At 34.7% G+C, this 27085-nt stretch overlaps 1 protein-coding gene across 2 annotated transcripts in view; it reads right to left on the reverse strand.

The window, feature by feature from the left end:
* The window catches only part of LOC129225227 (PDZ and LIM domain protein Zasp-like), a 123403-nt gene that overhangs the window by 47227 nt on the left and 49091 nt on the right, over positions 1–27085 (reverse strand). For both annotated transcript variants that reach the window (XM_054859800.1, XM_054859802.1), the window contains exons 2-9: positions 25667–25818; positions 18881–18995; positions 13531–13706; positions 12803–12930; positions 10079–10205; positions 6194–6279; positions 5623–5725; positions 3521–3629 (exon numbers count right to left, since the gene is read on the reverse strand). In XM_054859800.1, the coding sequence (XP_054715775.1) occupies positions 3521–3629; positions 5623–5725; positions 6194–6279; positions 10079–10205; positions 12803–12930; positions 13531–13706; positions 18881–18995; positions 25667–25818 (996 nt within the window). The remainder of the gene's footprint in view (positions 1–3520; positions 3630–5622; positions 5726–6193; positions 6280–10078; positions 10206–12802; positions 12931–13530; positions 13707–18880; positions 18996–25666; positions 25819–27085) is intronic.

Raw genomic sequence — 27085 nt, forward strand, 5'->3', positions numbered from 1 at the left:
TTTTTTTTTTTAGTTTCTACCGTGGGATAGTTCTGGAAAAAATATTTTTTTTTATTATCACAGCAATGATATGTATTCGCAAAAGTAATTTCTGGGTATGTTACTGATTTAGGTTGTTTCTTCAGACAATATTTTCAATCAAAAATAATAAATATAACTTTTATAGAATTTTAAAAATTTGTTCGAAGAATATGTATATTAGGCTTTTAGTCTATGTCCCCTGACAGAAGATCACTTTTGGTTTCGATAGACCATCGAATAATGATATTTTCGCCATCTGATCGTATCTTTTGATCGAAACGTGGAATTTAACACCCGAAACATACGATCATAATCCCTCGAAAATTAGTTTAGAACTATCTTTTGTTCTATAACTACATTGCTAAACTTTTGAGAACTCGCTAAAGAATTTTCTTTGATCGGGGCTGAACTTTTTATGAAGAAATGAAAAAAAAAAAAAAAGAAACGCTGGATAAAAATGCTAAATAAATTTGTTTGTAAATTGGACTTTTTTTCTCTTCTTCCTCTGCATTGTTTTTTTTTTTTTTTCTTTCTTTCTTTTCTTTTCTTTCTTTCTTCTTTTTTCTTTAATAATTGCAATAAACAAAAATGACCACTCAGTATTTTAATTTAACTTTCGTTTCATATTTTGCAAGTTTGTTTTAATCAACGAATTTAAAAGGATTCGCCGGAGATTCTTTAGATAGCGTCCGGAAGGTCAGATGTTGTTTATCTTAGAAACCTTCTTTTTGATACGTGTCTGGAGCACCTTCATATTTAAATACAAAACTGGCTCACGATTATCTCTCTTTAGTGGAAGTGTGAGATATAAATGGCATGCAAAACTAAGATTATTAAACTGAGCTACAGTGTAATGTGTAATACACTTGCGAAAGACGAGCTCAAAGTGGAGAGGGTGGAAAACACCCCTATGTAGATAACTTGAATTTAATACTTTTCTTTTTCTTCCGGGAATCGAGAAGTTTGAAAAGAGGGAAACACAAATCTACTGACCGTACTGACCACTCCATCTCTCCCCTTTCATTGTTGGTTATTATGTGGAAATTCCTAAAAAAGGTAGATCTCATTTTTAAAATCAGGTTTGAGATAGACAATGTACTGCAAAAAGCTATACGGTTAGAATTTTTCCGGGGGAGCTGAGCCGGTCTGAAATATTATAGAGGGAGCTCAAGCTCCCCCAGCTCCCCCGCTTCCGACGCCTATGGCAATTAGACTTAGCTTACGCTCGACGAGCACGACCGGTAGCGACCGGTTGGTTAATCACGTGACAGCAATGACGTCAGCGGTTACTAGCCGGTTGTTCACGAACCAATGCTTCATCAAACGCTTTCGGTTGATCACCGGTTACTTGCGCAGATGTAACGCAGACGAATAACACGCAGGTGAAAAATACATATAATTGGTCAAAAATGTCACGTGATTCCATCAACCAATCAACCAGCTAGAGTTGCGGTCGACCGCAAATCAACCGGTGAGGCTCATGAAATGACATCGGAAGCAACCAGTTAACCGGTTGCTCTCAAGAACGCTGCGGTTAGCAACCGGTTACTCAACGGTCGACCGGTGAAGTTCGTCGAACGCAAGCTTAGAGTAAGTCGGGGTATCACGCACCTAAGTAGAAACTTTTTTTTTATAAAAGAATTAACAAATGAAAGATAATACCTCTTTCCTCTCTTAATGAAAGTTCAGACGCTGCGTAAAATCTATCATGACCAAAAACTACGAATTAAATTTCTATTCCAAAAACAAAAAAAAATTTTGAAAAAAAAAATTGAACCGCCTTCAAAATTGCTCTAAAAAGTGAAAAATAATTTTATTCTTTAAACACCATCGATAATACTTTTAAACATAATTTTTGAAGTTGGCGCAAAAACGATCAATAAAATCATTCACAGCCATAACTCAACTACAAGTATAAATTTAACCAGGTCCAGTTTCTTCACTACCACATGCATTACGCATTGATGACAGCATATTATTTGAGTAACGATATAAATGTTTCGTTCCTAACTTTGGATGATTTTTTGATAAAAATATGAACAAAGCATGGTTACAATGGATTTTACTTTTTGTTTTTGCGCCAACTTCAAAAATTATGTTTAAAAGTATTATCGATGGTGTTTAAAGAATAAAATTATTTTTCACTTTTTAGAGCAATTTTGAAGGCGGTTCAATTTTTTTTTTCAAATTTTTTTTATTTCATTCTTTTTAGTGTAAATGTAGATATTTCAGTAAAAGTAAGAAGTTACCTAGTAAGAAGTTCGGCTCTATATCACTGTATTGCTTTAGAAAAGCCTTTATTCAAAATTATCATTACAATTACTATTAATGTTACTGTTATATGGCACCAAACTTTTATAACAATGAGTTTCATATTGTCGCGTAGATGAAGATAGCGAAGATAATGTGAAAGCCAAATGAAGCGAATACTCGTTAGTCTCAACTCGAGATCTTAATTAAGAACCACGAATGAACGTTACATCTCCTTATATACAACTTGAGAAAGTGCTGGAACTTTCCAGACTTGGAAAGATACAGAAGTTAATAGAACATTCGAGAAAATACGGGAAACAGTAGAAACGAAATTTTAGTAAAATTCACTTGTCCTAGTCGGGATTTGAACCCGTGTCGTTCGTGTAGGAGGCGAGAATTCTACCACTGAGCCACCGTTATCCACGGATGAAAAGTGCGAACTTCGCTACAATATCATTTAATAGGGAAATTGCATGGAATTTACTGTTTTTTGCCCATAACTTTTTTCTAAAGAACAAATATGGTCAAACAAAGTAATGGGACCTAAGTTGAGCCATCCCCTATCCATTAAAAAAAGAATCATCAAAATCGGTTCACTAGGTGAGACGCTATGAGTGGACAAACAAAAAAAAAACATACATACGGTATGAACTGATAACCGCCTCCTTTTTGAAGTCGGTTAAAAAAAGAAAAAGAAAACCAAATTGCAGTTTTGGAGAATATTACTTTGACAATCAAGCAATACTCCATCAGGTTAAATGCCCCACTTGAGGTAACACCAAAAAACTTGTTTTAACAAGCGAAAAGTATTTAAAATTAAATAAATTGATGAAAATCAATACAAGTCATGATATGAGCAACGAAATGAAAAATCAAAATCTTTTTTTTTTCTAGCGTAAATAAAAATGTAAATGGTTTTAAAACTGCGTTAAAAAGTGTTACTCTCACATCACTTTGCTATAAAACTGTAATTACCTCTAAACATTTGCTGAAAACGGATGTAGTGGATGCGTAAAACTTGTTTACACTCGAATGCTCTTGAAAAAGTCGACAAAGGCACTCTGTTGCTGAAATCATGAAATACAGTTAAAAGGGCTTTTTACATGTCAGAGCGTGACATCCCAACTTAATCTATGGTCCATTACAAATGTCATTTAAATATAATTCTTTAACAAATTAAATAAATGCATGTAATAAATAACTCGAAGCCTTTCAATGCCTTACATAAAAACCCTGCAGTACTCACATGGAAGGGTACGGGTGAAACGCTGCGATATGCAGAAGGGGACAATGGAGCTGTTATTGGAGTCTGTGGGGTAGGACTTGCTGCATTTGGCACTGGGTTATCTAAAGATCTGAAAGAGTAACGATAAAAATAAAGCAAGTAATTTCTTTTGCAAATCATCATAAGAAAATATTTTCATAAATTATGTTCATTCTAATGCTTTTATTTTTTCAATTGTTTAACAACTGAAATAAATTGAAACCTATCTTTATGTTAAACGAGAAAATCAACGTAAAACAAAAAAACTGCAAATTGTGCTTTTACATCCTTTTTTGTTACTTCTGTAAAGTTCTTTGCTTCTTCATAGTTTTATAAGTAAGTTGACACTTTAAAATAAAACTAGAGCTCCTTTTAAATCATTTTTAGCGTTTCAGTTTTTTATTTATTTCTTTTAAAGAACTTCCCAGAATTTTAAGTTTCGTATTTTAAACCTATCTACTAAGAGGTTCGTTATTTTTTAACGTTGATGGTAGAACGTTAGTTTGACTGATTGCATGCACTGACTGACTGCATGAAATTGTAGTTAATATTTTACAAAAGCAATTTAATTTATTATTAACAAATAAAGTGCATTTTCTGACTATTTTGTAATTCATGGCCCTGTCTTTTCCACATTCGATAGTAAAAATAATTATTTATTCGTCTGTACCTTACATGTTCAATTAGGGAAAGTGGTCCGATTCTGCACACTTGACTTCACGTAGCTATAATACCGTAAAAAATAACCACGCCGTGCCTGATTTTTTCAACATGTGAAACATAAAACATCCAAAATTTGCTACACAAAGCATTTGAGAAATTACGTTCTTTATAATAAGTTTAGAACTTAAAAACTAAAAACTTCCACTGCGCATAATTATACTACCCAAACGAGAAATTCTGCACATCTTATCTGCTTATGAAAAAAATATACGAAACATAAATGCAATCGCAATTATTCGCCAAATAATACCAGAATTTGATATATAGTCATTTTCATACATGGAAAACACCTTTTAATGTACTACAAATTATTAGATTGTTGCTTATTGATTGATTCTATTTTCTTCGTTTGAGGAGAAGGCCTTTACAGGACAAAAAAGGGTTAAAACTGGTTGTTGAGTCTATGACTTTCGTTAGGTAATAAAGATAACAGAGTTATTCCATATACTAATCACACTGTGTAACAAAAAAATACCTTCAAAATGCTTCTGACACAATTCTTGATGATTCTTATGCCGAATGACCTCCTGAATCCAAATATGACCACAGTTTCCCCACACGTCTCACTTTTTGGAAATGCCGCCCCTCAATCGTGATGATGACGCGAGAGCAGGGGCGTACACAGAAATTTTGGGGCAGATCACGAATGAATTTCAGCCTTCTCTAGGGGTCAGAGAAGTCTGACTGTGATGAAGAGGTCCCGGGTTCGAATCCCGGCTCGGGATGGATGTACTTTCTCTCTCCTGTCTTTGTCTTTTCTTTGTGTGAATGTGTTGTTATGCTGTGAATGGTTGCCTACACTATAAACAAGTCCCTATGTCATGTGTGTATTGTGGAAGTCGGATTTCACACCATATTACGGTACAGTTGGAAAAGTAAAGCAGCGCACTCCAAATTGCCAGTCTAGTTGGAACAAAGCAACAACAACAATACAAGTCCCTCTCCGTATTGTTTACACCTACGTCCTTACATATATTTCACCCTCATTTTAAAAATTCCGGGCCCACTTCAGGCTCGGACCAACAGGTGTCCGTTCTCCCACCCCGTGCACGCCCCTGCCCAAGAGTGATCAATATTATCAATAATGATAGCCTTTCTTTTCTTTCAAATTTTTGGGATGTGCCGATGAGTAGTTAAATTACAGGTCTAATCGAAGGAGAATAACATTTACAGTTGAACTTTGTTAAAACAAACGCAAAGGGACCTTTAAAATCAATTCGTCTTGGCCGCACTTCGTCTTATCCGAGCACCAATAAACAACAAGACGAGGATCGCAATTGCAATTTGTCTAAGCAGTAATTCATTTTAATCGTGTTCGATTTAAGATCCGACTGTATTTGAATTAAAATGACAATACTTACTGGCTTATCACAAGAGGTTCATAAGTTGGAGCCGATGCCGCAATTTTTGCCGCCAGTTTCGCATGAGCTTCACAATATAGTTTGTCGCTCACGTTGAAATAACCTGCAAAAGTACCTCAATTAAAAAAACAAAGTTTGCTACACAAAAAAAAAAGATAGTTTTCTGATTGTGTATACTGATCCATCAAATCCCATAATGAGGTAGGAAGAAGCAAAGGGATTAAGTGTAAAAATTAAAAATTTGAATATAACCAGTACAAACAATAGGGGAAGCTGTTCTCTGCTTTGGGGTAAGAGATAGTACTAATAGCTCTCGTGGGTGCTTCTATGCAGAAGGATTTAGAAAACAAATAATGAAAGTCTACCTAGGATCTGAACTTTAAACGTATTTTATAAGAAACTAAAAAGTCCACTTAAATCTCTTTGCTTCCCACTGCCTCATATGTAATCATCTCAAATGCAGATATCTCAGAAAAGAACTTTTTTGCATTCCATTTTTCAAAATATTTTTTTTTTAATTAACAACGAATCTGCTTTTGTACTTATAATCATTCGCGAAGAAAATACTTACCGACATTTTTTAAAGAAGTACCACAAGTACTACATTTAAAACATTCCGGGTGAAGTGATTTATCCTTTATTCTGACGAAGACTCCACTGAAAAAGAAGAAAAGAAAATGGAAGTTACAGACACACTTATAAACATACAACTAAGATGATCAGTTAGCGGACAATGCAAGTTATTTTTCTTCTTGCTACTACTGTACTATACAACTTACTTGATTGCTATCTGTTATAGTGCAAGATAGGCCGACGCATCAGCTTAAGTTGAGCCATTTTGGATCGGATTTTTCTTTGTTGCACTGTTAGGCTTACCAGAACAAAGTTTCGAATTTCGCCAAATTTGCCGAAAATAATATTTTATTTAATAAACAATTCACGTGTGTGCCGCTAATAATTGCTCACAGTGAACAATCAGCAAACGCGATATCTCGCCAGAAAGACAGCCACCCAAACACGCGCTTCTATCCAAAATGGCTATTCTAAAGCTGATGCGTCGGCTCGTATATATAGGGGCCTTAGTCCAAGACCCCGTGAGTGCCAGACTTACGTCATAGTATAAAGGCCCAAAATTTTTCTGCGTAAGCACACTACAGCAGGTAAGAATAGTTCGCTATTATTTAAGTCGTGCTGGGTTTGGAAGGAAATGGGTAGCAAAGAGAGAAGTGCGTAAAATTATTGCAAAAACTAAATATCATAGATTCATTCCATGTCATGAGACCTGACGGTCCCCATCACCCCATTCAACCATCTCCGATTTGGAGGACGTTTTAAGAAAGGTGAAAACATACCTTTGAAACTACATATGAAAATTTTCAACTTCCAAGATACAACCCATGAGGATCTGGGATATCTCAAAAAGGAAAGAAAAAGGGGGCGGGGGAAGGGCTCCAAAATGGCCTCCAACGGGGGATTGGCATAAACATCGGAATTCGTTTCACAAAGTTGATCCGCCATTTTTCAAGTTCTTTTTTTATTGATCATAGATCCTCAGGATTTGGGTTTTGAGAGCTGGAAAAGTGTATAGGTTAGTTTCAAAGACATGTCTGTATTTCTATAAAATTTCGTTCAAATCGGAGATGCTTCGGGTGGAGACGACGAGGTCACTTGACATGGAATGACTCAATGATGTTTAGTTTTTGAAGCACCTTTTGCTACCTGTTTCCTGCTAAAACCTGCGTGATTCAGCTTAAATAATAGCGAGCCGTTCTTACCTGCTGTGATGAGTTTACGCAGAAAAAATTTGGCCCTTTATACTTAGACGTAGGTCTATCGTTTACGGGCTCTTGCTCTATCCTCATATAGAGCAGCTATATAGATAGGCCGACGCATCAGCTTAAGTTTAGCCATTTTGGATCAGATTTTTCATTGCTGTGCTGCTAGGGTTACCACTTCCCGAGGGTCCCTAACCTGGGCAAGTCAGGGCTGTGATAGGAACAGGAGACCCTCGGGTGTGATGTGATATGATGCTAGGGTTACCACAGCAAAGTTTCGGGTTTCGCCAAATTGCCGAAAATAATACTTTATTAAATAAACAATTCACGTGCCCCTAATAATCGATCGCAGTGAACAATCACTAAACGCGATTACTCGCTAGAAAGGGCAACCACCCAAACACGCGCTCCGATCCAAAATGGTTGATCTTAAACTGATGCGCCGGCTAGTATATATCTTTATCCTCATACTAGCAATACCCGCACAGCGATGCCCGTGCTAAAAATTTAATGGAAGTCCGTTGAATAAAAAAATTGACGCCCCCTCCCCCTCTGATGTGAAATGATCGTTTGTCTTCGCATAAAATGCGTACACACTTATTCAACAAAAAAAAAAAAAAAAATTAAGTTTCTTTGGAATTTAAAACTTTTCGTCAAATCATTAAATTAGATTTACAGTTGCTTTAAAACTCTATTTAGCAAGTGAAGCGGTTTTAACTACAGTTTAAAATATTTCGCCAAATAAACAAAAAAAGACATCAAATAGTATCTTTCAAATGTAAAAATAATTCCGCAGCTCTATTGTTTATCGCCAAACTTGCCCAGCAACCACGCTATCATAATCCATCCGTCTAACGAAAAAAAAAAAAAAAAAAAGAAAAAAAAAATCCCATGGAACATTCAAAAATCATCGTCAGAAAAAAAAGAAGAAAATGTTGTACATTTCACTCGAATAAAAACAAAACATCAGTATTTTTAATGGAGATTAGATTTGTTCGAACTTGATTTTTAACGGCTTGTAACTTTTTTTCCTTTGGAGATAGAAGGTTATTTTTTCGACCATAGGTCGAGATATTTCTGGAGTAAAAAATCTCGCTTTTTCCAATGCTGTCAAAAAGAAAACTTTGGGATAATTCCTTAACTTTTTATTGATAGATTTAATGAAGAAAGTAGTGCCTAAATTTCAGCTAAGCCTAAAAAAGTTCGAGGTAAAAACGCAAATTACTCCTGCCGTAATTAAGTTAGAGCATTGAAATAAATTGTTTAGAAGGCAGAAAATTCAACCCTTTTTAACGATATATAAGATTAATACGTGCAAGTAATTTTTCACCCCCTTAATAGCCAATAATAGGCAATTTACGTGAAATTTTGGCCTAAACCCGAATAAAAAAAAAGAACTATTTATCGGATTTTTTCGAATTATAGCCTATGTTACTCAGTAAGAAAGCACCTTTCATATAGTGAAAGAATTTTTCAAATAGATGCAGTGGTTCCGGAGATTACCTCGAACATATAAACACACAAAAATCCGCCCTCTCTCTTCATAATATTAGTAAAGATATATAATAGCGAATGAGTGAGTGACAATGAAACTCGTGCCACAGCATGATAATTTGATAATATTACTTCCTTTTACAAAAAAAGGACGTATAGCATTCGCGAATAAAATTTTCACTAAAAAATCGACATTAATTTCCATTTTGCTCATCTCCAAATGAATATTAGTTTTTTTTCGACCGGACCAAACGTACATATGTACTTAAGGACGTACAGACGCCCGAAATATCCATTTTGACGTTTCCCGAGTAATTTACGACAAGTTTTCTCAGGACGTCTGCATGTACGTATGTATAATGTATGTCGCATAAGTCAAGAATGGTATGTCCTAGAAAGTTGAAATTTGGTTCGTAGACTTTTAATGGGGTCTAGTTGTGAACCTCCCCTTTTGGTTGCATTAGGGTGTTTCTAAAGGGATCTTTTGCACCTTTTTTGGGGGGGGGGGAAATCATTGTTAATTTCGATGCAAACTCAAATGGTGTTATAATTTGGCAGACACTTGGCGGTATATCGCCAGTCTTATGGTCGCCAAGTTTTGTCGCCGACTTGGCGACAAATTTATCGATTTAAAATTTTTGTTTTTAAAATCTGGTTTCAATTTGGCCACTGTTGGTGATATTTAGAGAGTTAACTATTGAATCACATTAAAATTGCAATAATGGGGAAATAACACTAAATTGGTGTAAAATGAAGTCATGTGATACACACATCAGCTCGTTTTTTTTCCCCCCCACTATTTGGCATGCTTTGTTTGGACAGGGCTGAACTGGATCCGGTAACTTAACTTTTTTACTGGTAAGACTGTCATTTTAGAAAAATGAAGAAACGTAAAAATAGTCAACAATTAACTCTATCTACTGGATTTTAGGGTTAATACATTAGAGTTAGGGTTAAAATTTAAGTTATCCAAAATATCACCAAACAGGCAACTACTTCGTTCAAATGTAGAAGCAATTTTCACCCGTCATAACTTGACGATCGACTTTCTAGTTATATGACAAGCCCGGATTCTTGCAAACGAACAAAATTGACAAAACACTTTTTTTTTTTTGTTTTGTTACAGTCTTACTTTCAGCGTTATTTATGTCTTAGACACATATAAGTTTTAGAGACGCGTTACTTACATAATAGATTTTCCGCACTCGACGCAGGCGTTTGGAGCCCCTGGTTTATCTGAGGTCTGTGAAGCTGGCTTTGTTATTGGTGCAGACACGTGTGACGTGACAACCTGCGGTTGAACCATAGGAGAATCTAGAAAAAGACAAAAACCTAATTTTTCTTTGCACAACTGCATTGATACACAATTAGAATTGTGGCAACATTATAAAGCAGCCATGGTAGGTTTACATCTCCAAATGTAAGTCATCTATTTTTGCAAAAGCCATTGAGGTTATGTGTTATTGTCAATTTTCAGAGAAGAGATTTCTTTTTGTATTGTTTATTAAGAAGGTTGCAAGCTTTTTTGAAGAAGCTGGTGGAAATTTTTAAAACGATGTTACAAATGTGAGTAGTACCGACTTCTGGCTTGTTTTGCTGCAATTTTGGAAAACTAGTTGGCTCTCTGTTTAACGACTTTCAAGGGACCTCAAAAAATCGTCCTTAAGTAGAAAACGTCCTTAAATAGAATGCTTTTAACACTACAGTGGACCATCTGGGACCGTAAAAAGCCGTCGTTAAATAGAGAAAGTCGTTAAATGGAGCGTCGTTAAACAGAGAGTATTTGAAAAAAATTTTGGAAATAGATTGACTTGGCCCTTTTGGAGCAAGGAGACTTGATCCGGGATCAAGCGTTCTTTAACGCGTAATAAACATATAAGCATTACTTTTTATTCTACTTTTTGTTTAGCAGAAATGCCGTAACCATACAAAAGAATGCCTACAGCTAAAGTAAATCCACTTTTGATACCGAAAGCTCAAACAACGCTAACCAGGGAGTAGTGTGTTTTTACCATTGCACAAAAGTTATACAACCCCATCAACTTGTTGAATCTACCATTAAGCTCGTTGGATGATTTCTTTTTATAAAACCGTTGTAGGTTCGAGTATGAATCCTTTTTAAAAAAATCTTTTTTTGAACACACTAAGCTTACGTTCGACGAGCACGACCGGTTAGTTAATCACATGACAGCTAATGATCACGTGCTCAATCAATCAATCAACTGCTTAGAATGGTACCCGATTCGGTAACCGGTTGATCATAGAACGCTGCGGTTTGTCACCGGTTACTTACCGGTCGACCGGTGAGGTTCGTCGAACGCAACCTAATTTCAGTTCATTGTTGCTGTCAGTTTGATTTTTATGATTTATGACGTTAAAACACCAATAGGTAAAATTTTAAATGTCTTTTTAATGGTTATTTCTTAGTTTTTACTGGATTAAGACTGATGAAAAAATTATTTTCAAATAAAAAAAGAACCGACTTCAAAAAACGAAGAGGAACTAAAAAGCAAAAAATAATTGGTCATACTTACATACGATTTCCTACCCAAACGTAAAAATCAAATTTATTTGACAATTCCAGTCCAAAATCGACTGGAATACCCGGAGAAATTTAATTTCTTAGATTTCTCCGAGATCCCTCATCGGATCCAGACAAAATTAACATGGGATCATCTGGAAAGTATACTCTTTTAAACAAAAAAAGTATTTTTCAAATCGGTCCAGTATTCTTGGAGCAATACGAAAACATACATAAAAACCGCAAGACGAAATCATAACCTCCTTTTTTGAAGTCGGTTAATAAAATGAGTTCCGTTAGCAATGTTAGTTATTTCCTATTACAGAGTAAATTTTCTTTGTTAAATAATAGTCTTAGAAGCTACTGCTTTTGTTTATTTCATTTTTAAATTTGATATGAACAATGTTGACTTTTTATGAATAAATAAGTAACAGGATGCTTTAATCAACGCCCCTTAATACAAAATGCCTGTCACTTTTCCGCTCGTAACATAGAGCAAAAGTGATCCCAAATAGAGGGAACGAGGATGAGTAAATTTTCATACACCTACCACTGCCACCTATCAGAAGGTATTAGAAATGTATAGCGAAGAACACAATTGGTTGATTGGTTAATTGAAATTAACCAATTAACAGCTTGATTTGAATTGCTTGGAACCATCGCCTTAGCAACGCCATCCTTTTCTTACCGCTGAGCAAAGATTCGAGCTCTAATTCGTTGGACGAGTTTCATCTGGAGTAAAAACATTCGCTCTTTTGAACAGTACAAGAACGAAAAGTGGGAAACAATGCATTCGCTTTTTTTGATGATTTATTCAATAAAGCACGGATTAGTGACTGAAGCCGAGCAAAGTCTTGAAACAATGAGCTAAAAACGCTTATAACTTCAAACTTGAGAATTAGAGCAAATTTCGTCTTAAGCAGGAAAATTATTTTTTTCGATTGATACATAAAACTAGAATATGAAAGTAATTCGCCCTCCTTTATATAGGAAGTTTGTGTGAAAATTGCATCTTAAATTAGAATTAAAAAAAAAAACTAATTATCAATTTTTTTCGAACTGGTCTATAATCTTTTTCGGTACTACTAATAGGAAATAATTGAAACTTTCAGTGAAATCGGTCGGGTAGTTTCGGAGTTTACATTAGACAAACTTACTGGGAGATTCAATTTTATTACGATAAAAAAAATTAGTAAAAAATGACTTTATTTTATTTTATTCTTTTTTTAATTCCAGAAAAATAAAGTATTATTTCAAACTGAGATACTACAGAAAATGTATTCTGATGTATAATGCCATTTTAAAAGCTAACATATATATTTTACAATTTTATCAGCTTTGTTTACATTAAGTCATTAAGTTTTTTGTTTATCACATGTATGTTTGTTACCTTTTCTATAAGGTTGTTGCTGATCAACATGATTAAAATGATCCGTAGAACCTTCTTTTTCCTCCATAAGCATTCGATAAACCGCAGATTCTTTATTAACAGGTGGGGCTTCCTTCATGAAGTTTATTCTGAAATAAGATAATAATAAAATTATTTTATTCAATATAAAATACTTACACCATAATTTAAAGTATCTATGTATATTCCTAGGAATAAGGAGAGGCCATGTCAGCCAGTCGGAAGCTAGGGACTAGGGCCTTAGAGGGCACGGCGGCATTGACGCAAAAAAAAGAAAGAAAAGAAAGAACGAAAGAAAGAATAAAAGAAGAAAAACAGAAAGAAAAAAAAACGAAAGGAAGAAAGAAAAAGGGGGGAAAAACCCCGTGTAAGCGAAAACAAAAATTAACTCTTTCGGTATTTCAGTTGTGACACTTAAAATAGAGTTAACTGTTCTCTAGCAAGCGGTTTTTGATTTTTTCTCTTTTTTTTTCTTTTATTTTTCTTTATTTGGGGGGGGGTGACATAACTGCCAAGGCTCCCGCCCTGGCTTTCGGTGGCCCTATATATTCCCCTCCTCCTTTCTTTCTTTTTCTTACAAAAAAAAAACAAAAACAAATTATTTTCCCTTTAATTGAAAAATATTTTTTTTATTGTGTCACATGCAGTTTAAAAGATCATTAAACTCAACATGGATTTCAAAATTTAAAATTGTTGCAAAATATAACTACCCTTTAGCGCCGGATGCTAAAACTTCTGTGTGAGCTGATAGTGTGTCGGCGATGTTGTTCATGGAGTAAAGAGCAGCTGGAGTGTTGTATTGATTGTTTACCAACACTTTTCCTCCTCCCAGTGGGGCGAAAGGACGTGGACTCACATTGTGTTTTGTTCCAATTGGTGTAGACTCCTGAAAAATTCATATATTCCATTCAAATCAATAAGTAGACACTGAACAATAAGAATAATTGGAGTGAGCAATTCACAGAGACACTATGTAGCGTACATTCAGAGAGCCCTCGAGGTCCTTTGGCTCAGCTGTTAAAACTGAGTTAGCTTCAAAAAGGTCCATGGACCAAATGTCGCCACGGACACGCATCGCTCACCCTCCACATCCGTACGCCACATATTAGTGATCCGGATCTGATCAAAGATCCACGGACCTTTGTGACGCAAATCCAGTATTTTATAGCTGAGCCAAAAGGGCCTCAAGGCTCGGGGACAAAGTTTGGTTATATGCTCTCCGAGTGTACGTTACAATTACTTCACAATTCTCAGTTTCAATTCAAAAAAGTTTAAATTTCACTTCCAGTTTGGAACGAACGGATCAGCCTATCGAACAAAATATCCTTCCGGTTTATCTCAGGCTTCTGTGTTAATACTAAGGCAGAGAGCACTCTAGAGTAGGGGCAAACCTAACCTGGCAATATTGTAAAGGCTACGCAAACCCCAATCCCACCATACAAACACTGCCAGGTTAGGTTTGTCCCAACTGCACTACACTTTTAAATAAAACGGGCTTGCCTCAACGTTATCTTGACTATTTCTTTTACATCTAATCAGGAAACTATACGATAATGCAATGATGGAAAAAAAATTTAATACGTTGAGATTGAAAGAGCATTCTGAACAAACAAATTATTTGTACTCGTCTTCCTGTTATCGGAAGCCTGAAAGTCTGCCGAAATTTTAAGAAATGTCGCCAAATTTAGCGAGTTACGATGCGAAATGGAAGTCAGCTTTCACGTGCTTTGCAGATGAATGTCCTGCCTCATGCAAAGGGTCGGATCTAACAACTGATCTTTTTTTCGGGGGGGGGGGGGCATTGTCGTAAAGTGCGTGGTCAAGTGAAATTTTGTGCTAAAATAGGCGTTCTGGGGCGCTTTTTTTTAAAATAAAGTCCCCAAAATACAGTTTTAGGCAATATTTGGTCGCTTTAGGGGGGGGGGGGGTCATGACTCCTCCCTTCTGGATCCGAGCCTACACATGCAGAAGGTAAAATCTGAATAGGTTTACTGGTTAACCCGGGCTCATCAGGCATCATCCAGAGCGCTCTAATCTAAAATATCCTACGTCCACACCATTATTGAGAAGAGATAAAATGGAGGGAGTGAAGACTTTCATTCGTGAAGGAAAGACAACAAGCTACGTGATAGATTTTAAAGAAAAGCATTGGAAGAAATCAGGTTTCCTTCGTTAGTTTCAGGCAAAACGTATCAATAATTCGTCGTTGTTGAGTCTCGTGACTTGAGCTCCTTGCCCAAGCTTTTGCTTAGCCAAAGATTGGACTAGCTCACTCCATTTACTAATTCCTGCTCTAAGGTTCACACTGCGAACTATCCTTCCGTTTCAGGACATAGAGCACAAAATAATAATAATAATAATAATAATAATAATAATAATAATTTGAATTTTGACATCTGGAATTCGAATTATGTTTTTCGCAATCAAAGGCATAAGTGTGTGGGTAGTTGTGTGTAGGTGTGTATGTATGCGTGTGTGTATGTATGTGTGTTTGTTTGTACGTGCGTGTATGTATGCGTGTAAGAGTAGGGTATTGACGCAACCTGGAGGCTTTCGCTAGAGGAACAGCATCGTGAGGAGCCGGTCGACGATGATGCTGCAGAGGGTGCTGGCGGGAAAATAGAATGATAGCACATCAAAACAGTCAAATAAAAGCAATAAGCATTCGTGATTGCTCAAAAAAAAAAAAAAAAGTGCAAGATGCAGTTGAAATATAAAAACCGATTATATATTTCCTTACAAATGTGTTTTAAACTAGCAAGTTAAGCAACTTTGGAAGAACATCGCCTGAAATTTTATTTATTATTACTATATTTTTGATCAAATAAAATAAAAAGAGTTTAAATTAATGACAATAATTGAACTGATAAAACTGCTCGATAATTGCTTTTTAAATTTTGTCCAAATTCTAAACATAATAAAAGAACCAACTCGATATGATGTCGTTATTAGCTTCTAATATAGAAATTGCGTTGTTCAGTATCAGTTCCTTCCAGCGGCGTACGCAGACAAATCAGTTCGGGGGGGGGGGGGGCTGAGCTCGAAAGTCTTTGAGCTGGGGGGGGGGATACTTATGAACTGTAGCTAAGAAAAGTTCATGTATCGCTTTTCTGATATCAATACGAATGTAAGATTTCAAAAATACATCATAAAAAGAAAACTTGTTCTTTATTATAATTTTTATAATTAATTTTGAAAATTTCGGGGGGGGGGGCTGTAGCCCTATCAGCCCACCCCCTGGGTACGCCACTGGTTCCTTCAAGCTTAGCTATGTTTTTTTCTTTCTTCATGAATAATGTTTTAAAGCAGAAATAAAACGTAATAAGCTTCCACGAAGTATCTCCTTTCTCTAGATAAAGTAAAATTTATTCAAAGAAATAATCCAAGAAAGTTCAATTGGTCTTAAGATTCAATCACAGAAATAAGGGTGAAAATAAGTAAGATCCTCAGATTAAGCAAGCGAATTGAATGAAGCTTCACCACAAAGTGGGTAAATTCTTTACAAAGCTCGATTTACAGGACTTGAAAACTGCGATGGTAACTCAGAGTAAAGATGGGGATGGTAATCGTCGGGGTAAGGGGAGGAAAGACTGCTTGTTAGGGCAAATTAACGCAAGCATGAAACTGAGCGGCAGTGTTAAAACATTAAGTGATATTAATAACTATAATTTTCATAGAATTGAACATAATTTTTTCTACGCACAGTACTTTGCGTTTGATACATCCCCGTCATTAATTTTCCTTTTTTTATAACTTGGAACGTTTTCCAATTTCTGCAGCAGAAAGTTTACCAAGAATGTTACACGACTAAAAACCTCCAAAAATTATTTTCGATTCGAAGGAAATGTTGAATCTTTAAACTAATCAAAAAATTTCAAATGAGAACAAAAGAAATTTGTTTGCAAAGGAAATTGTTTTATTAACTAGAGAAAGCTGTTCTTGCTTTACAGAATATTTCCTAGATGAAAATTTCACATTGGCTAAGTGTTCGCAATTCGAATAACTACAGGAGGCGCTACAAACTCCGGTCAATCCCTGATGGAAGAGGTATAACAAAAACCCATCCACTTACATCTGCCTAATGAGACATCTGCTGTGTCGGCGTAAAATTGAAATGTTTTACCATTTTAGATAATTTCTTAAATCATCGCAAGGTGACTTATCAAAGCTGAAGAATTGCGAATCAATATTAAACTTTTTTTAGGAGTAGAAACTGCAGTAACACTCTCATACCTATTTTTAATTTAAATATTAGAAAATTATTAGAAGCATTTGATATTTCAAAATAAAACTTTACAAGCAAATTTATTTTCAGTTTTTTTTTTGGGGGGGGGGGGGAATTAAAAAAAAAGCAATGAATGCAATAAACGTGTTAACTAAAAATATTCAAGGAGGTGACCACCTCACTGAAATCATAGCTGAAAAATAGTCGTTCTAAACTTCAGTCAAGTTGAAGTTAGGGTTTTATTTTATTTACTCGAAAGTCGTCCGTCATAGCATGACGGGTGAAAATCTGCTTCTACATTTGAACGCAGCAATTGCCTGTTTGGTGATATTTTGGTAGTTTAAGTTTTAACATTAACTCCAGTGAAATAACCCTTAACTCCAATAGATAGCGGTTATTGTTGACCATTTTTACGTTTCTTCATTTTCCTAAAATAACAGTCTTACCAGTAAAACAGTTAAGTTACCGGATCGAGTTCAGCCTTGTCACAATAAAGCCTTTTCCTGCATGTGAAACTGTACCAAATCATATTATCAAATTATCATGCTGTGGCGCGAGTTTCATTGTTGAAACACGCGGGTTACTCGATCATCGGCTATTATTTATGTGAGGATTCTTTAATGAAATTGCAATCTTGATTTTATTTTATTGACAGAGTTATTCACAGTAGCATTCCGTTATTCAAACATGTTTTTAGTTTGAAATACTTTATTCAATCCTAGTAGATAAAGAAGTAGATAAAGAATGTGTTTTGTGTGTTTTCACGTAATTTTGACTCGTCTATTAAAAAAAGAGAAAATATTTGAAATAATAAACTTCCCTTTATGACTTATGCATCCTGAATTGAACTTTCGAAGATGAAAATAAAAAATTCATCACAAAGTTAGTATTTTCACTACCTTAAAAATTCTAGTTCATTACATTAGTTTTATGTTATTGTTTGCCTATCTTACACGGCTGTTTTGCTTTGTTACAAACCTATTTCTTGTTAGAACATATTTTTTTTATATACTTCGCGATGACCATTCAGGAATAAAGTTTGACTTATTAACAGTGTATAAAACAGATAAAATGAGCTCGGTTAATTTCTACTCCACACTAATGGGTCCATAACAAAGACGAAACTGCAGTCTCTGGATGGGATGACCAGGCAGTCGGTATAGCGCAGCCAGAAATACCTTCTGACGGGGGTTTTTTGATCAAAACTACCCCCTGGAGGGTATTTTTTGTAATGATAAGAACCTTCTGGAGGGTTTTTTTTAAACCAAAAATACCTTCGACAGGGGATTTTTTGATCAAAAATACCTTCTGAAGGAGGGTTTTTTTTTTTTGATAAAAACAGCCCTTTCATATGCACATACTGTATCGGAATTTGCATTTATGTTAAAATCAAGGGTTCGTGGAGTGTTTTAACCCCCCCCCCTCCTTTGCTGCGCCACTGCCCCTGGTATATTGCATGTAGAACGTAAGACAGTATAATACATTAATAACAAAATAACAGCCTTTTTGTTTTTTAAATTCTATACCCATGTCTTAAAAATTCTCCATTTTATTTTAATTCTTTTTTTTTTTTTGGCAAATATACTTTATGAAAACTAATATTGCATGAACTATCACAATCACTTTTTCATTTTTTGCTATTCTTCTAACGTGACAGCGGCGAATCTAAAATGTCACTTTTCAACAAAGACACGGAAATATCTCTCAACAGAGTGAATAAATCAAAACCATGAAAAAGCATTTGCACAGCTGTTTCAGCCATCAGATGAAGACTAACTAAATATTGACAGCTGATTCATTTTGGAAAATATGTGCTGAAAAAACGTTTCACAAACCTGCTTCTTCGCTGCTAGTGATGTCTTCGTATAAAGACCCGTCGCCGGAGGTGTGGTCACGGTGGGAAGGTCTCCAATTGGTGTAACGGTTGGTTTCCATACTCTGACTCCACCTCTATAGAAAAAGTAAACACAAATAAATACTTTTTAAAAATAATACTTGAGCAATGAGAAGCAAAGGAATGTGTGAGTATTTAGTTTCGAGTAAACAGTTGCAAAGTTCAATAGGTAAACTTTAATTGAAGCGTTTTTCTAAATTATGTTGTACCTACCAGGGCTACTAGTACAGGGGCGTACCTCGTATAACACGGTTAATTCGTTCCGTGTAGTATCGAAACCGTGTTATACAAGACTTTTTTTAAAAAATAACTCTTTAACTCTTTTTTTTTACATTAATTAATCATGTTACGTTGTAAAAATCATGTCGATATGTATCTGTTTTATCGAAACCATGTTTCAAATACAAACACAAATGTGACGACCAGCAAATGGCCCTTGGCCCAGCTAGGTTGGTCCTAGTCAATTAATTAGTCCTCAATGAAGATCAATGGTCCTCTTAAAGCTATCCACCCTCTTGCTTATTACCGCCTCTTCCGGTAAGCTGTTCCAAGTGCCCACAACCCTACTAAAGAAGTAGTTTTTCCATATTTCCAGGTTAGCCTGAGATTTGAATAGCTTAAAATAATGACCCCTCGTCCTGCTTTCCGTGCAAATTTTTTTTCCATTAACATCATTCATTTTGATAAATTTAAACAACTGAATCATGTCTCCTCTGACTCTCCTTTGCTCCAGGCTATACATATTAAGCCTATTAAGTCTGGTATCATAATCTACATCTGAAAGTCCCCTTACCAGTCTAGTTACCTTTCTTTGAACCCTTTTCAATACACAAATATCTTTCCTCAGATAAGGCGAACAAAACTGCACAGCACACTCCAAATGGGGTCATACTAAATTCCTATATAAAGGCAGAACCTTCTTAGATTTGTTTGAAATAAATCTATTGATAAACCCAAGCATTCTGTTGGGTCAAAGTTTCGTTTTAATCAAAGCCGTGTTATACGGGACTTAAAAATAATGTAAATCAAGGGATGTGTACCGTGTTGTATCGAAACCAAGTTTCATAAAAACAAAGTAAAGAATTAAAGTTATTATCAAAAATTAACAAAATGTATGAAACAAAAGTGAAATTTCATCTTTCTTTAAATATCCCTTTCGTGTTGTATGAAAACCATGTACAGTCGACTCTCACTACAACGCGATTCAACTTACGTGAAACGGCTGTAACGTGAGTTTTTCCACGAGTAAAGAATTTTAGAACTAAAGCGAATTCCTCGCCGCAACTCGAAAATTTTCGTTAAGGAATCGCTGGGCGTAAGTATCGTCTTTGATTCTGGCTACCAGATATTTGTTTCGTGAATTTATATCATCATCCCTTTAGCATCACTTAAGCGCACCGAACTGGTCGAATCATTGCTTTGTTAATCTATAATAGGGGTGCGACATCGATGTCGATGTTTTGGAAACATCGATGTTTTTACTCTCGATATTTTTAACATCGATGTTTTACTCTCGATGTTTTTGGACCATCGATGTTTTGGTTTCGATGTTTTTTCGGTGTTGATGTTTTTGCATTTTAGTTGAAAATTATCATAAAATTTGCTCCAATTTTCTCGCTAAGTAATTAAGTTTACTTATGGAGTTGCCAAAAAAAAAAAAAAAAAAAAAAAAACCTTTTTTTGCACCCATTTTATAAGATTTTTTTTTTTTTTTTTTTGTGTAGAGGATGATTTTTGGGAAGATCACTACAAGATAGTAGAAGATTAACTAGAGAGTGAGGAAAAGAGCAAAGCTAATGGAAGAACCTGACACTAGTAGTCTAATGCCAGAACTTGCAGTCTGTTTCAAGGCTCCAGTTCTTAAACTAAAGGAAAATACTACGGTGAAAATTATAACTTTAAAACAACTTTTTACCAGCTCTGAATTTTTAAAGTATTTGATAGGGAGGGCAACTTCTATTACATCGAAAAGAGATGTTTCTCTGACTGGTGGAATAGTCTGCGAAAAGAGAAATGCGCTTCTGGGGGGACAAAGAAACGAACTTCTTTCTCTCCAAACTGTCAACACCAATATTCGGGGTTACTTATCGATTTCCCCCTACAAGTCGTCCCTTTATTACTTTCAATTTGTGTTTAATTATTAACTAACAGTACAACACATATTTCTTTCTCTGAAAAATAATTGTTAGAATTAATTTTGTATTTTTTAAATAATTAGCACAACTTTTTCTCATCATTCAACTGACGGTTAGTGCAATGATACATTTTTTCTTAGATTCTTTTTTGATGTAAATTTACTTTTAGTTTCTTTCAGTTTGAAAATATTTCCTTATTACTATAACTAGTTTGTATTAATGTGTGCTTGTCTTATTATCAATTTTTGTCCTACTATAATACCAAGATGTTGCGAAATTATTCTTATTAAATTATATTCATGGTTTGAATTTCAGTATTTCCAATATATTCGTCCTGTACGCATTCTTTTGTATTGCTTAAATTAGTGTAGTACATTCAAAAATGTATGTTATACATTGATGAGAAGATCGATGTTTTAAAACATCGATGTTTTTTAGTCGATGTATCAATACCATCGATGTTTTGAAACATCGATGTTTTGCCATCGATGTCTCACCTCTAGTCTATACAAATAACCATTCTGTATTTTCCACTCTAAATGTGCAAGTTCATTTAACATAGTAGTATTCAAACGTGCTTAAGCTAGGGAAGAGAATGTTCCTTAAAACTAAAGAAATGAATTATTATATTTATCTACTGTAGAGTAAGTGTAATAGAGTTGCATTTCATTATTATTATCAATTTATACCGTACAAACAGCACTACACTCAGCCTTACTCTCCCATTGATCATTGGTTTTTGCATCATAACAATATCTATTTTATATTGAATAACGTAGGTTTACTCAAAATGCAGTATAAATTCAGTTCTTTATGTGGAAAACATTGACATATACTTTAGGAATGGATCAAAGCAGTTTGAAGGGTGTTTACTACAAGTGTCTAGAACAATTGTTTTATGTTTATCAAAAAGTTGTGTATACATACCCTATTCCACAACGCGAAATTTTGACTTACGCGAGGGATCTTGGAACGAATCCCTCGCGTAAGTCGGGATTCGACTATAGTATGAAATTCAAGTTTCGCACCGTGTAATATCGAAACCGTGTTATAATGATCGCAAATTTGGTACCGTGTAATATCGAAATCGTGTTGTACAAGTACCGTGTTATACGAGGGACGCTTGTACATCTATTGCCCAATAACATGAGATAAAATTATAGGGATGCTTTAACAATAAGACCGGGGGGGGGGAAGCGGCTCGAAAGAGCATAAACTTTCAAACTTTAACCTTCGTAAAATATGCTTTCAGCTTTATCAAAGAGAAATAATTGGTGAAAAATATCAAGTTTTACTTAGAGTTATTTTCGTAGGTTTATTCCACAAGAGAGGTGTCACTACAACCGAGAATGATTGAAAAAAAAAATAATAATAAAATTAAAAATTAATTTGAATTTTGACACCTGGAATTCAAATTATGTTTTTCGCAATCACGAGTTTGTGTGTGTATGTAGTCGTGTGTGTTTGTGTCTGTGTGCAGGCATGAGTGCATGTATGTGTATTTGTGTGTGTGTGTAGGTGTGCGAGTGTGTAGGCGTATGTAGGTATGCGTTTGTGCATTTGTGCGTGTGTGTATGTTTGTGTGCGCGTGTATGTATGCGTGTGTGTGTATGTGTGTGGGTGTGTGAGTAAATGTGTGTATGTATGCGTGTGTGTGTGTGTGTGTGTAGGTTATGGACGCAAACTGGAGACGGTTTTCGCTAGAGGAGCGGCATCGTGAGCCCGGTTGACGATGGTGCTGCAGAGGGAGGCGGGGGAAAATAAAATCATAGGAATTCAAAACAGTCAAGTGAGAGCAATAAGCAATGTGATTGCTCAAAAAACATAAACATTTAAGTACATTTTAAGGGAGAAAATATTAATAAAAAAATAAGTTGTAGGAATATAATGGCCTATTGTGCATTCAGCGAAAAGTGATAGTAGAATAAAGGTTTAACTCGGGTGCAAGTAAACAAAGCAATATGACGCTTCGCAATACCGTCGTCTGCTTGGCGGTGGGATGTTGAAAACCGTACCAATCGGATAAGCGAATTAATTGTGAGTTGAACACATGTTCATATATTTGAACTTTTTAAAGATGAAACTTTTTTTTATTCATTATTATTAATAAAGGTTTCAATTCAAGAAAAATTCAAAGTTCTTTAAGAAATGAATGTTTTATTGAAATTTTTAAACAGAAGAATTTCACGCGGGGGTTAGGGTTATTCGTGCGAATTGGTTTTTAAATCTTTGCAAAGCTAACAGAAAAAAGAAAAAGAAAAACTCTCCACCCCCATCCCTAAAAGAACTTCGATTTTGTTTATTTTTATTTTATTTTATTTTATTTTATTTTTTTGCAATCAAATATTACTTGTTAGAAAAGAATTTCTTTGACCTTCACCAAAAAAAAAAAAAAAAAAAAATGAATAAAAATAGTTTCATCTTTAGAGATTTGAAATATCCTAACATATTCTCAACTCACCATTTACTTTAAATGCAACTCATTCGGTGCAGTGTACGCTTAAAGCGAAAGCCCTACAAATTATAAAGTGCTTTGCATTCTATGACCGATTCCACTGAAATTATTTTTGCCCACGCAGGTAAAGGAGACTGTATGCCACAGCAAATGTTAGGGTGGTACTAAATCCTCCATTTTCAGTCAATCGCTAAAGATAAACTAGCTGCGTCACCCAGCTTTGCACGGTCTACATCGAAAATAAAAGTTATGTCAAGCGACGTGTGTTCAACAATCAAGCTTGAACAAAAAATAAAAATCAGTAAAATTTTGCTGCAGATTGCAGAAAAATAACCAAAATGCAAACATTTTAAATCCCCCGATTACAGGAAAAGCCTTTAATACAAAAGCCAGAATTTTACTTGTTCATATTCGAGAAAAACATGGCAACAGATCTTTCGTCTCAATGATTTTCTTCATTGCTACAAATTTTAATAAAAGCATTGTTACGGGAAGCTGAGATGAAGCACTGAATAATAATTTGAATGGAGGAAAGATTTCGAAAAATAGGAATTATGTGTCAAAACCTAAGTACCATAATTGATAGTTTTTAATTGGTATCGCCGCTACTTATTATCGGAGGATTATGTTAAATAGCCAAACATAAAGACGGGAAAATTACGAATCTATCGATACCCGGTTCGATGGTCACAGTTCACGGGCGTTCGGGAGACGTAACTTGGACATCGATACTTACATAGTTACATACATAGATACGCTCAGTTTTTAATTATATCTGATAAATAAATAAAAACCTTTAAAATAGTAAAATAATGAATGAATCAAACATGTCAACCTCAATAGATTGAGAACGAAACACAGAAATTAATTGTGCCATGGGACGCGGGCAGGCAAACGACAGCATCTGCAGAAATGGATTTTCGAGATATTTAGAGAAACGCATCTTGCTTTTTAACTAACAGTAGGGAAATATTGCTTTCGTGATATATTTTCAGCGGAAACAAGCAAGGTTGTACACTAAAGCTAGGCTTGCCAGATTTCTGTAATGTTCAACCAGGACACCGGAATACTCCCCCCGCTCCCGAGCGCCAACGTAGCGAGTATTCAAAGGTACACACGACTGGTTGGTTTTTAGCGTGTTTTAGAGGGTAGTTCATTCTTAATGCTATGAATAAATGGTTACTTATGACCCTAAACCAGGGGTAATAAATAATACATGACATAAGCAGATACATTTAAACATTTCATTCCCTACATGTTAATATTTTTAAGTTACTTTAGTAAGAAGAAAAACTTTGAACGAGAAATAAAAATTTGAACAACATTTGCATGTTCTTTGTATTGACTAGGACTTTTTCAGAAAGTCTTTTTCCTTTCAAATCTTGTTTTTAAAAACCTCACAAGCTAATCCGATACTAGTTTTACAGGTCAATCTTACAAATATGTATCTCAGAGCCAGAATAACGTAACTCATATAATCGCTACTTTACAGGAGGTAGGAAAACATTTGTTTGGCACATGCAAAGGATAAGATGCGCTCTCTTTTAACACTGGCAAATAATTAGAGGTTATTTTTTTTTTTTTTTTTTTTTTTGAATTACGTTCGCATGACTCGATGCGGAATAAGATTCCACATACAATGCAGTAACAAACAGAAAATCGCCATTTTTGGACGTCAGTCTGGCTGTGATGTACAGAAATGAGAAAGTTATTATTTTAAATAATCCTTCACAGTTGATTATTTGTAGACTTTTTTGGTCATCTGCAATCAAATTTATCTTTTACCACGACGTGAAGTAAACCGGCCGGGACACCGGACATTTCGTCTGAAAGCCGATACAATCCCGGTCAAACCGGGACGTTTGGCAAGCCTAACTAAAGCTAATACTCAAATTTTGTTTTTTACGAAAAATCCTTTTGGCAATTCTGCACTTACAGCAAAACACTTAATTTTACGCAGCTTTTACTTTTGCGATTTCTACAATCGTGAACAACTTTATATTTTTAATCAACTTTCGGTTCTGTTCAAATAAAAATAGTCAAATTTTCAGGTCTCGAAGTCACCGGTATCTTCATTAACGCGAAAATAAGTGCTTTTACAGTAATATAAGTGTTACATTAGCGCAGTAAAAGTTACCTCTGAATGACTAGTTCGAAGTTATTTCCGGATTTGATAATAGTATCCTGTGCTTCTTTGTGTTTCATGTGCTCTGTGCTTTTGCCCATTATTTTCAAAATGGCATCGCCCGTCATTAGGCCGGCTTGTTCGGATAGGCTTCCTGGATTCACCTGGAGAAAAAAAAGCAGATAAATGAGAACACTTTCAATACCAGGAATTGTGAGTGTTTATGGATTTCAAATTTAATACAAAGGAAAACATCTTTAAAAACGAGTACCTCATGAATTGTATGGATCGATATGCATTTATAAAGGGGTTGAACAAAATAATATGACACTTTACAATTTAAGATGGAATAACTTGAGAACTACGGTGAGGATGTTATTTAAATTTTAACTATTGAAAAAATTATAATAACACTTGCGAAATTCATATCTGCAATATTTATTTGCAAAGTTGGGAGTTTTAAGACTTTTAGGTACTGGAATGTTGGGCAAAGTGAAATGGCTAAGATGACTGAGCTTTCCCAAAATGAACGAAATGGTAATTTGTTTTGAAAATTATAGTACAAAAAGAAAGAAAATTGTAGTTTATTATAAAAATTTTACTGAAACATTATTTTTTATTTTTCGTAGTAATTTTGAGCCTTAAAAAAATAATAGATAGTTTTCACTTTTTTTTCATGGGGCATAGTGAAAAATGAAATATTTTTGTCATGAAATGTTTTCTATTTGATTGTAAAAAGTATTTTTGATCAAATGAATCAGTCAATAAAAATTTTAATAAATAAATGAAAAGAAAATGGAACCATAAACGAATAATTAAGTTAAATAATTAATTATATATGAAGAAAAATGAATAAGTGAATAATAGAGTGAATGAATAAGAAAATAAGAGAATGAATGAATATATAAGTGAATTACTAAAGGAAGGAATGTAAATAAATCAAATAATACATGAATACGTAATTGTTTTAGTAAATAATTGAGTGAGTAAACGAAATAAACTATTTCACTTTGCCCCATCCACTTTGCTCCGCATGTACCCGACTACATGAGCAAAATATTTAAAACACAAATAAGCTTAATATTAAATAATAAATATTGCACTGCATATTAGAAGGCCTCGATTAATACTTAAAATGATCTACGAAATAATAAAATTCTTATAAAGAACTTTATTATTTCGTAGTATAAAAAATATTTTTTGACTTTCGACAATTATTACAATAAGAGTATCAATTTTTGAAAAATTACATTTTTTTCCTTTCAGGAATAGACTACATGTGCAACTTTTGTTAAAATATTACCAGATAGGTGGCGCTAAACGCAGAGTAAATATTTCACCTTTTCGCTTTACTCTGCTATTTCACTTTGCCTCACATTCCGCTTACTGTGAAAACTTACAAGTGCACTTTCATAAAAATACTACTTACGT

Source organism: Uloborus diversus, chromosome 6 (genome assembly GCF_026930045.1).
Source record: "Uloborus diversus isolate 005 chromosome 6, Udiv.v.3.1, whole genome shotgun sequence".
Lineage (NCBI taxonomy): Eukaryota > Metazoa > Arthropoda > Arachnida > Araneae > Uloboridae > Uloborus > Uloborus diversus.